The 12528-nt window shown below is 36.7% G+C and overlaps 1 protein-coding gene across 3 annotated transcripts in view; it reads right to left on the reverse strand.

The window, feature by feature from the left end:
* Nucleotides 1-1300: 1300 nt before the first annotated feature.
* Nucleotides 1301-12528, reverse strand: part of ZBBX (zinc finger B-box domain containing) — a 117155-nt gene continuing 105927 nt past the window's right edge. For all 3 annotated transcript variants that reach the window (XM_077752237.1, XM_077752238.1, XM_077752236.1), the window contains exons 20-21: nt 3388-3526; nt 1301-1600 (exon numbers count right to left, since the gene is read on the reverse strand). In XM_077752237.1, coding sequence (XP_077608363.1) covers nt 1489-1600; nt 3388-3526 — 251 coding nt within the window. In that variant the 3' untranslated portion in view covers nt 1301-1488. The remainder of the gene's footprint in view (nt 1601-3387; nt 3527-12528) is intronic.

The raw sequence follows: 12528 nt of genomic DNA on the forward strand, positions 1-12528 counted from the left end.
TATTTTGATAGAATGATTGGATTTCCTTATTGCTTATTGTTCATTTATGTGAAGCAATTTTAATGAAGGGCATTTTTATACTGAAAGGCATAGAAATGGGGTCTTTATTTTCTATCCTGCCAGTAGATGACCAGTACAATGTATTGATCTCTTGGAAAAAGTATCAGAGATAAATCACACTAAAAAATCATCAGTCTTATATAAGGGGCTATTACACAGAATCGTAGGGATGAAAAAAGAGTCTGAACCTTGGGATTTGGCTATGCCGTGATGATGGCATAGCCAACCTGCACATGTTTTCCTGATGTCAACAAACTCTTTAAGGGGAAACTGTCCTAAAGTGTCATGAAGTGACCACCATGAAACTATCCCTCCCCATATCTCCTTCTGCTCTTTTTTTAAACTCCTGAATTATAAAATCATGTAAAGCACTGAACACCCACCAACCCCAAGATCTACTACTACTCAAGACTAGTAAAACACCTCTACATATGTTATTTTCTTGGGGTGTCGCAACAGTCCTACAACTATATTTGTATTAGTCAGAGCTGTCTAGGGAAACAGAACAAATTGTGACAGCTAGCAAATCCAACATCGACAGAGCAGGCCAGATGGCTGAAGACCAAGGAAAGAGCTGATGTTACAGTTTGAGCCCAAAGACAATCTGAAGGCAGCATTCCCTCTTCCTTGGAGGACCTGGATCTTTTTTCTTTTAAGACTTTCAAGCGATTAGATGAGATCACACATACCACTGTGGCCAATCAGCTTTACTCAAAGTCTATTGATTAAAATGTTAATCTTTCCTAAAAAATACTTTCACAGAAACATCTAAAGTTTCAGTAAATATCTATGTACCACAGCCTAGCCAAACTGATAAAAAATTAACCATCACAGTGACCCTCCCAAAGTAAGATGCCTGCTTTATTTTGTGTCTTCTTTTTTTTCTTCTGGCAGCATCTTTTGAAGCTACCAGAACTTGTGTAAATGTCAAAAACCCTAACAGAAACAAAACAAAACAGTAATTTATCAAAGTAAAATATGGATTCTAGGCTCAATGAATGCTACTGTCAAGTATGACTTGGCCATCAAATGCATGCTCTTATTGATGGCATAGCTATTTAAAATATAATTCAACAATTAAATATCACTTTAAATGCAATCATGTTCTAATCTATAATAGGTTCTAGGGACACAATTATAACTGTTATTTTTTAAAATCACCAAATTTTAGTAATATTATGTGCAATATAGAGTAGTGTTTGACATACAATAAATCATTTGGAAGAAAAAGCCCTTAAACTTATAATTTCACTAACTTTTATTAGTCTGTAAACCTTGAAATATCAGAAACATTAATAACCAAAATCTCTGGCACCTGGACAGGTAATCACTTGGTCACTTTTTTCAACTGTTTGCTTTTTACAGCTGTTTGGGTACAAAATGGAAAACATAATGAACAAATGATCATTTTCATTAGGCACTCTTTGATTATGGTAGTGTGATGACATGTTGCTTGTCACGAAAATCCTCTTCCTCCTCATCTGTGCTGCTTTCAGAAAGTGTCAGCAAAGACTGAATTTCAGTATCTCTTTCAGAAGAGCTGGAAATACATTAAAAGATCAATACACAATATACAGAACCCAGTTTCAACTCTTCATTCATCTTCTGATCAATACTACATGCATTGAAGTCATTGGAGGCAGGCAGATGTGAGGGGCTGTCTCAGACTGGGGCCATAATTTTCAAAGTGCCCAATATACCAAGCCTCCTTTTAATGAGAAATTCTCATCATTCTCCCTCTCCTAAGAAATAAAGCCACAGTGGAACCAAGGGGAGAAGATTTTATGGTCTCTGGTTGTGTCCTGCATTGATGATTCAGAAGTACTTCAGAAACTTGCAGAGCCTCACGGTCATCATTAAGAACATTCATCATTACATGGGCTGTTTAATAGAATCCCAATGAATAGATTGCCAGATAAATCACCTCTTTTGTGTACTGTAAATTAGGACGATGTGGGTAGCCAGTCAAGATATGCCAAAGCCAAATTTCATGGCAGCAATTATTTAGTTATTTTATTTTGTTACATTTTACTGTGGAGAAGAACTGGTAGAAACTCTAGTGTACACGTGTCAGGTTTATGGAAGGAGGTAGTGTGGGGGAACAGAAAGGAATTTGTATAATTCAGATTTTCTTTTTTTTTTTTTTTTTGCCCAAGTTATCTAGAATTTCAGCCCATCCTATGCCACTAAATAATATAAAATACTTCATCCTGTGATGGGTATCTGGATTTTTTTTTTATGACCCACAGAGGCCAAATCAACAGTTCCTAAACTCTGATCTGTGGACCAGGGCAGATCTGATGGAGATAAACAGTTTCAGTAGTCTAAGAAGAGAAAATAAGGACAAAGCAAGGACTTTTTCATGACATTTTTAATTTTAAAGAACTGCTTTATTCTTTTTGTACCCCTTATATTTTTAGTATTAAATGTCGTTTCTTTTATGAAATGATGGTGAGAGTATGTGATAGGTTTAGTTACTTTGTTTTAAAAGAGCTTTTTAGGGAAAAAAAAAACAACTTTATATTGATCCCTCTTTTTAAAAATGTAAGTGGTGTTAGAAATACAAAAATCCAAGAGTCACAGCTAAATGACTTTCTCCTTTAGAAAGACAAAGTAATAATGGACTCTTGATTCCCTTTTAATGCAATATTAGACTTCAAGCCAATCAAAGGAATTTACAACTCAAGGGACTTTCTATTTTACATTCATCTTAATCCTTCTAGAAGGATCCTTTCTCCTATTTCAAGAAATTCCAGCGTGTCAATAATAGACTGACATGATAAACTACTTTTTTGAAGCATTTATTAGTATAATCCATATTCTTTATAAACTGATCAACCCTAAATGTTTTTCATGTGAGGAAAGAATGAAAGGACTTATTTTAAAATATGCTATCATTAACAATCTTGACTTAATTTCAGGAAAGAATCTTCTCAATATTCTATTCTAAAAGCTTTATTCACGTTGAGTAAGATTCTATTAGTGCAAAGTATTTGAATTTATTAAGTTAATTAATGCAAGTAAAGCAACAGTTTTTCAATATAGGAAGAAATGCTGAAGGATTATAAAATTCCAAATGCCTTTTCATTTTTCTGACATACATTGTGCAGCAGAGAATTGTCTTTTCACATTAAAACAACAACTTCATAAGCTTTCTACTAAATCCTGATAATAGGTCAACAAAGGACCCAAACATTTTACAAAGAATGGCCATATAAAGTATACACATGAGTACAATCTTTTTTTTATATAGTAAAGATAACTATTTGGGGCTTGTCAAAAGTTTCACCATGCGCTCTTTACATATGGGTTGCCGGCTCAACCTACCTCTGTTCCTCAACTCCACCGAGGCCTCTGGTACTTGAGCTCCTATGGAAATCTAGGGTAGTCTGACTTACATCCAGCAAATGATCGTTGATGGCTGGTAACTCTTCTGAGGTTAGGCTGTAAAGTTTTTCTGAAGGATCTGAAACATTTTATTCCATGTACTGTCAATACATAAATTCAAGACACAAACACACAGCATATGGTGCTGAGAGTTTACCTAGAGTAAACTATAAGCAGTACAAAGAAAGTATAGATTTTTAATCATCTAAATTTTCTAGTATTTTGGGGGTGAGCAGAAGATGAAGGAAGTTTGATCTGGGCTTCTAAATTAGGGTATGGGTATCAAGTCACTTGAATCAGATGGATTTTGGTTTTGGTTTTGTTTTGTTTTGGGGGAATTTCCCCAATTTTATTTTTTTCTGATTTATAGAGATATAACTGACATGTAACACTGTGTAATTTTAAGATGTACAATATGCTGATTGGAACATTTATATATTGCAAAATTATTACCACTACAATGGTTTGGTAAACATTTACACATAGCTAACACATTTAAGATCTACTCTCTTAGCAACCTTCAGGAATATAATATTATGACTATAATCACCATGCTGCACATTACATCTTTTATTCATCTTTTAACTGGAAGCTTACACTCTTTGACCCATATTTCCCCATTCTTCCACCCCCAAGCCTCTGGTAACTACTATTCTAGTCTCTGTCTCTGTGGTTTGAGTTTTTTAGCTTCCACATGTAAGTAATATTTACTCATCTAAATGTTCATTTCCCTGTAAAGTTTTATGTATATGTTTTAAATGACTTGAGTTTTAGAAATACAACTTAAAACTTTATATTTTGTCATTCCCCCCCTTTGCCATTCTTTATTATTGAGTTGAAGAGATTCTTCAATGATCAGAGAACATGCACTATTACTCTAGGGATAGAAAAAGGTTTAACTTCAATCCATTCCTCAATAGCCCACTTTCTAGACAGTTATAAAGTAAATATAAATATAAAAACTTCAAAGAAATAGACAAAGCAGACAGGCTACTTTCTTATAAGGAACCCAAACCACTACCACCCCCCACCCCACCATCACCATCTAAAAGGACTATCTAGTAGAGCTACCAATGACATCCCAATGTTTAGAAGGGTGTGACAACCGGGACACATACCCAGTAACCTGTGAGCTCCATCCCCAACCCTTCAGACTTTTGTTTTCCTTTCCATCTCTTCCCTTCTGCCATTGTGTCTTGCTTTGTCTACCCCTTCTTTCCTTCTTCCCTTTACCTTCTCTCTGCCCACCCCTCTGCCTTTACGCAGTCACAATACTAATTAGAAGTAAGGATATCACATTAGTTAAGTGGTAGGGTGGTGAGACAAAGGAATGTGAGGCAGACTTGCACAGGTTTGTGCCTGGGCTTTTCTGAGCACCCAGGGGAGACCCTGGGTAGTTACTCTGTTACCTAGAGCCTCAGTTACCATATTCACAAAGGGGAGATTAAAAATCATACCTGCTTAATTTACTTCACAGAGTAGTTATAAAGATCAAATGAAGCAACATTACATATAAAAACAAGCAGTGATTATTATTAATCATTGAAAGACTTCATATTCCTTATATCAGAAATTTTAAAAATACGTTGACTTTCATTTATATGTGGCAGTCATTTTATTTCTTAAAATTACTTAATTTGATAACTGTAAATCCTGATTAGCCCTGTATAGTATAATATCTTGCTTGCTGGTCAACCTATGAAGAGAGGCTCAGTTATTCACTGTCTCACTATTTATTTCACCAACAGTATAGCTACATCTGCTAGTATCAGGTAGATTTTTATTCTTCCCTATTTAAGAAAAAGTACTTTCCTCTCTTTAATTACTTGGCTCAGTTAACTACTGTGGACTTGTGCAAACACAGGGTTGCCATGGGAATGTAAGTCTTAAACCACAAACTCTTAAACCACAAATCAAAATAAGTTTGAACACATGAATCATTTTTAAGTAATGAAAATGTGAATGCCTTAATGTACATTATTACTGATACTTTCTCATAATGCATGTCTTCTGATGTTTCTCAAATTTCTGCAGGCTATGACAATATTCAAAAGTTGACAAAGTAACTTGGCAGGTAAGTTATATGGTCATGTTGAGCCCACTAAGGAAGTGACTATAGTGTGGATATTTGTGGAGGAAATAATTGTATGGCATGAGCTAAGGCTAACTATAACCCTTAGAGTGGCCCAGAAGAAAACATCACTGTAGAATAGAAATAGGGTTTTGATGTTTTTGCCTAAAAATTAGACTTTCCAAGAGAACCTTACCTATATTTTATGTGGAAAACACCAACCATTGGTTCCTTAAATAGTTTAAGTTTTTTTCCACCAGGATTTACTATGTGCTAAGCAATTACCTCTTAAGAGAGAATGTGTGTATACATATGTGTAGAGAGAGAGAAAAAGAAATTTTTCATAAACATAATATTGAATATATCATTAAATTCAATCATTGAACAATTTTATGATAGGGCCTATGATAGCCAACTTTCATACACAGAAACTGTACCCCCGCCCGCCCATCTGCCTGCCCTGCCTGCTTCTGAAAAGGTTCTCATATCAGCCACGGCAATCTGAAGGAAAGGGGAAACATTTCATTTAATATAGTTATTTGCTGTCTTTTCTTCTCCCAGCTCCCTGGCACAGTTGTTTTCCATAGAACTTGGAGGAAATGGATGTATCCTAGAGCTAAGAGAAAACAAATCACATTTGGTGCTCACAAAATTTCAGCTTTCACAGGGAGGTGAACACATTTGCATTTGTATAAGAGTCAAATTGTGTAGCTGTGTAGCTTCTGTGCAACCAAACCTCATGCAGAGTTTTCCCAGGCTGCACCATAAGTAGTGAAAGGTGGGTGGAATTTTTCTGCCCATTGATGCTTAACAGAATACAAAAGCCTTGTATACAAACAGTGAGTTTTCTGGAATAGCAGCTGATTACACCACAGCATCTGTCACCTCACTGACTGTTTGTTGGGTTTATTCAGCTGATGTGCCACACTCTTCCTTCCTCAGTTCCAGGTGAATGTCTCCAAAGCTGTGCAGTGATCCAAAGCCAATCTTCCCAAATAGAAAGAGAGCTGTTCATGGGTCAACAGTGTGTAAGTGATTTCGTTCTGCTCCTGGGCCACCAGAGAAGCCCTGGTTGTTCACAGAGTACGCAGGGTGTGCTTGCCTTCATATATGAAAGTTACGTACTCTAGTGAAAATACTGGCATCAGTGTATGAAAAAATGAGTGGCAGGGGGAAAAACTGAAGTATGTAAGAAAAAAGGTGATAAAGGAAATAGGAAAGCTGATGGTTAGAAACAAACACAAGAGACTATTGCTTGTTAGGTCTTGTGTTTTGTTTGTAAATAATGGAACTCACCAATTTATCAAAATAAGAAACCCTTCATTTTCTGACTGAAAGCTGTATAGTTATCCTTTTTACATCCAGTTCAGGCCTGTCATGCTTCATTTTAGGATTGGTCTTTAATGTGAGGATTACCTCCAAGGAGATTTACATTTGATTTTTGCAAATGGATGATGGGTACAGATGGATCATAGGCTCTCGTCCCCAAACCCATAATGAAATAAATAGAAAAAGCAGAAGAGCTAAACTAAAATAAAATCATAAAAGGAATCGGACAAAGAAAGGAATGTAAGTCCACGTAATAAACTTTGACAGGGGCACCCAAATAAAGATTCACTGAGGTGTTGCTGGGTGCTACTGTGGTCCACCCACTTTCTTCCCCCGCTGATACGAACACCAAACTAATAATAGGAAAAGGGTGGGGGCATTTGAAGCACCGACAGGTCTCATCAATACCACACCAATTTGGAGAAAAGTAGGTGAAAAGGAAGGAAGAAGAAATTATTTGAAATATTTGTAAAACCCCCTAAGTACCCACTGGAAGATCTTAGCGGAGGCAAGAAAATTACAAACCTGCAGGTGTTCCCATGGGGACAGAACATGGCTGAAACCAGATTAAACCTGGTTTAATGTAATCAAGTAGAAGACTAGTGAGCCCAGGCCTTCCAATAAAGGAGGATGAGCTCCCCAGTCCTTCATCGATCCTCCCATGCCTTTGAGCTGGCAAGATACAGAAAACAATGCAATAATCAACCCACAAATAGTAGCTCCAAAGAGGAGACTGGCATATCTCGCTACAGGTGGACAGCTTTTAGGGAAAATATAATCTCACTATATTGGAAAAGACAGAGCATATGATCAAGGCTGTCCACAAAGTATGAACACATAAGATCCAAAGACATGACAGCAACTAGCTATGCAGACTAACAAACTAGAATCCAAAAATCCATAGCATGTAGAGAATGATTAAATAAAAGCTCAGTCTAGTAGAAAACAGATCAAGACCATAACAAGATTCCTCATGAGTCCTTTAGCTACACAAGAAATAATGAAAATGACATTTTTTTTAAAGTGTAAAACTGGGGCACCTGAGTGGCTCAGTTAAAAATCTAACTCCTGATTTTGGCTCAAGTCATGATCTTGTGGTTCATGAGTTCGAGTCCTGCATTGGGTTTGTGCTGTCAGCGCAGAGCCTGCTGGGGTTTTTCACTCTCCCTCTCTCTGCCCTTCCCCAGCCCATGCTCCCTCTCTCAAAAATAAATAAGTAAAATTTAAAAAGTATAAAACTTTGGGGCGCCTGGGTGGCTCAGTCGGTTAAGCATCCGACTTCAGCTCAGGTCATGATCTCACTGTTCGTGGGTTCGAGCTCTGTGTCGGGCTCTGTGCTGACAGCTAGCTCTGAGCCTGGAGTCTGCTTCAGATTCTTTGTCTCCCTCTCTCTCTGACCTTCCCCTGCTCACACTGTCTCTCTCTCGCTCTCTCTCTCTCTCAGAAATAAATAAAACATTAAAAATTAAATTAAAAAAGTATAAAACTTTAAGAAGCCAGTCCAACATGGTGGTGTAAGAAGACCCTGAACTCACCTCCTCCCACAGACTCACTGAATCCACACTTACACAATGTTTCCCAAAGAACTGAGAGCTGAATGAACAGCTTCTGCACAATAAATAAGAAGGAGACCACACAGAAAAGAGTAAGAGATAAGGACACAGTCATGAAGGGAACTTCATCCTCAGTGTGGCAACCTGCAGTGGGGAGGAATATCTCTGAAGAGTCCCTGTACAGACTCTCTCACCTTGGGACACAAAGATAAAATAGTTGTTTAAAAGTCAAATTGACTGCAAGTGAAAGAAACCTGTTTACTAACCTTAGTGCATCTGCCAAATGGTGGAAAACTACTAGAAATCACTCTGGGGTTGAAAGGACCAACAAGTGCCATTTTTATTTAAAGTTTATCTATTTGTTTATTTATGGGGGGGGAGAGCGAGCGAGCAGGAGACCATGCATATGTGGGGGAGGGGTGAAGAGAGGAAGAGACAGAATCCCAAGCAGGCTTCATAATGTCAGTGCAGAGCCTAATGCAGGGCTTGAACCCACAAACCATGAGATCATGACCTGAGCCAAGATCAAGAATCAGCACTTAACCAACTGAACCACCCAGTTGCCCTGAAAGTGCCATTTTTTATGTTCCCCATCCACCTTGATTGCACAGACATAAGCAGGGTCCAGGTACTTACTATAGTTGGCCTCCTAGAACTGACCCAACAAGTCCCAGGCCCCTAGCTTAGAAAAGCTCCAGCCATTTCCCCAACACAACCCCAGTGTGGTAGACCCTGGGCCAACCCCACTCATGGGTATAGAAGGAAAGACCATATATGACAAACCCAATGTTAACATTGTACTCAACCATGAAAAGCTTAAGATCAGAACAGTATATAAGGATGGCTACTCTTACCACTTTTATTGAACTTTCATGTTTCATTCAACATATTCAACATTGGAAGTCCTAACCATAGCAATTAGGGCAAGAAAAAGAAAAAAAAAAGTCACCCAAATTGGAAAGGAAGAAGTAAAATGGTCACTATTTGCAGATGACATGACACTGTATATAGAAAAACCAGGATTCAACCAAAAAAACTCTAAGAACTAATAAATGAATTCAGGAAAGTCATAGGATACAAAATTAGCATACAGAAATCAGTTGCATTTCTGTACATAGTAAAATGATATCAAAAAGAAATGTAAAAAATAATCCCATTTACAACTGCATCAAAAAGAATGAAGTACCTAGACATAAATTTAAGGAAGTGAAATACCTGTACTCTGAAAACTATAAGATTCTTATGAAAGAAGACAACATAAATAAATGGAAAGATATAATGTCCTCATGGATCAGAAGAATAAATATTGCTAAAATATCCATGCTACCCAAAGCAATTCAAAGATTCAAGATAATCTCCATCAAAATACAAATGGCATATTGGTACAAAGAACAAGAATCCTAAAATTTGTATGGAACCACAAAAGACTGGTACAAGAACAAGGAATCCTAAAATTTGTATGGAAGCACAAAAGACCCCAGAGAGCTAAAGCAATCTTGAGAAAAAAGAACAATGTTTCAGGTATCACAGTTTTTTTATTTCAAACTATACTATAAAGCATGAAAACATATAGATCAATAGAACAGAAAGGTGAGATACAAACCCACCCACATATGATTATTGAGCTATGACAAAAAAGCCAAGAATATACAATGAGGAAAAGACAGTCTGTACAATAAATGGTCCTGGGAAAATGGGACAGCTACATACAGAAGAATGAAACTGCACCAATAACTAATACCACATATAAAAATAGATTAAAAATGGATTAAGGACTTGATATAACAACTAAAATCATAAACTCATACAAGAAACCACAGGCAGTAAACTCTTTTACATTGGTCTTAGCAATATATTTTTGGACCAGTATCCCCAGGCAAGGGCAAGAAAAGCTAAAATAAACAAATGGGATTACATCAAACTAAACAGCTTTTGTACAGCAAAGGAAATCATCAACAAAATGGAAAGGCAACCTACTAAATGGGGAGAAGAATATTTGCAAATCATTCAGCCAATAGTGGATTAATATTCAAAATACAAAAAGAACTTACGCCACTTAATACCAAAAAAAAAAAAAAAAAAAAAAAACAACATGGGACTTCTGGGTGGCTCAGTCAGCTAAGCATTCAGCTCCTGGTTTTGGCTCAGGTCATATTCTCACAGCTTGTGGGATCGAGCCCTGGGTCAGGCTATGTGTTGACAGTGCAGAGGATGCTTGGGATTCTCTGTCTGGCTCACTCTCTACCCTTTCCCTGCTCTCTTTCTCATAAATAAATAAATAAACAAACATTTTTTAAAAATTAAAAACAAAACAATGCATTTAAAAAATGAGTAGAGGACCCAAAGAGACATTTCTCCAAGAAGATAAACAGATGGACAACAAACACATGAAACAATATCACTCATCATCAGGTAAATGCAAACCAAAACCACAATGACATATCACCTTTCAGATGGGCTATTATCAAAAAGACAAAAACAACAACAAGTATTGCTGAGGATGTAGAGAAAAGGAAACCTTTGTATACTGTTGGTGGGAATGTAAATTGGTGCAGCTACTATGGAAAGCAAGATGGAAGTTCCTCAAAAAATTTTAAAATATAACTACTGTACTATTCCATTTCTGGATATTTAGCTTAATAAAATGAAAACACCAGTTCAAAGAGAGATCTGCACCACCATGTTCATTGCAGCATTATGTACGATAGCCAGGATATAGAAGCAACCTGAGTGTCCATGAATATATGAGTGCATAAAGATGTGAGATACACACACATACATGTGCACACACACCAGAATATTACTCAGCCATAAAAAAGGAATGAAATATTGCCATTTGTGACAACATGGATGGAAAATACCATATAATCTCACTTATATGTGTAATCTAAAATACAAACACATAAAACAGAAACCGTTTCATAGATATAGGAAACAAACTGTTGGTTACCAGAGAGGAAAGGAGGGGTGTGAGCTAAAGAAGTGAAGGGAATTAGGAGGTATAAACTTCCAGTTATAAAATAAGTCATGGAGATGTACTGCACAGGGGATATAGTCAATAATAATGTAATAACTGCGTGGTGATAGATGGTAAAGTAAACTTGTTATGGGGATTAGTTCATAATGTATAAACACACTGAATCACTATTATGTACCCTTGAAACTAAAAGGTTATTGTAAGTCAATCATGCTTCAATAAAATTTAATTAGTTAAAAATAGCAAAACTAATCTCAAAGATCAAACAACAGCAGGTCAGATGTTAAAAAGAAAAAAAAAAAGTTCAGTGGTTACCTGTTTCTGGATTGGATCCAGTACCAGAAAAAAAACAAGTTATAATGAACACCACTGAGGCAAATTTTAAAAATTAGGCACTGTGGAGTAGAGAATCATACCGTATCAATGTCAAATCTACTGATTTTGATCATTGTATTATGATCCTTAGGAGAATGTCGCTGTTCATGGGTAACACACACTGACTGACTGTTTTTTTTTTTTATAGTCAAGTATTTTTTTGATCAAGGCTCATAATGTTTATAACTTCCTCTCAAATGGCTCACACACAAGAAGTGTGTGTGTGTGTGTGTGTGTGTGTGTGTGTACACATATATCCAAATAGGGCAAAAGACATAGGTAGTGAACTCAGTAAAGAGTATACAGTAGTTTCTTGTACTATTCTTTTTTTAAAAAAAATTTTAAATGTTTATTTAGTTTTGAGAGAGAGAGAGAGAGAGAGAGAGACAGAGCATGAGTGGGGGAGGGGAAAAGCGAGAGGGAGACACAAAATGTGAAGCAGGCTTCAGGTTCTGAGTTGTCAGCACAGGACCCGATGCAGGGCTCAAACTCACAAACCATGAGATCATGACCTGAGTTGAAGTTGGACACTCAACTGACTAAGCCACCCAGGCACCCCTCCTTGTACTATTCTTGCACGCTTGCAAAGTTTCCATAAGTTTGTAATGCATCAAAGTAAAAATCTCCAAAAATACCAAAGCAATACCTTTAGAAAACTAATGGATTAACTCAATCAACAAAGAATGGATTATAATTGTAGCTAAAAATTAAAATCCCAACATAGAAGACAAGCTGAAGATAAAGCAGTAAATGCAAAAAAAAAAAATTTAGTTAAA

The sequence above is a fragment of the Crocuta crocuta genome, unplaced genomic scaffold (assembly GCF_008692635.1).
Source record: "Crocuta crocuta isolate KB4526 unplaced genomic scaffold, BGI_CrCroc_1.0 scaffold21, whole genome shotgun sequence".
Taxonomy (NCBI): domain Eukaryota; kingdom Metazoa; phylum Chordata; class Mammalia; order Carnivora; family Hyaenidae; genus Crocuta; species Crocuta crocuta.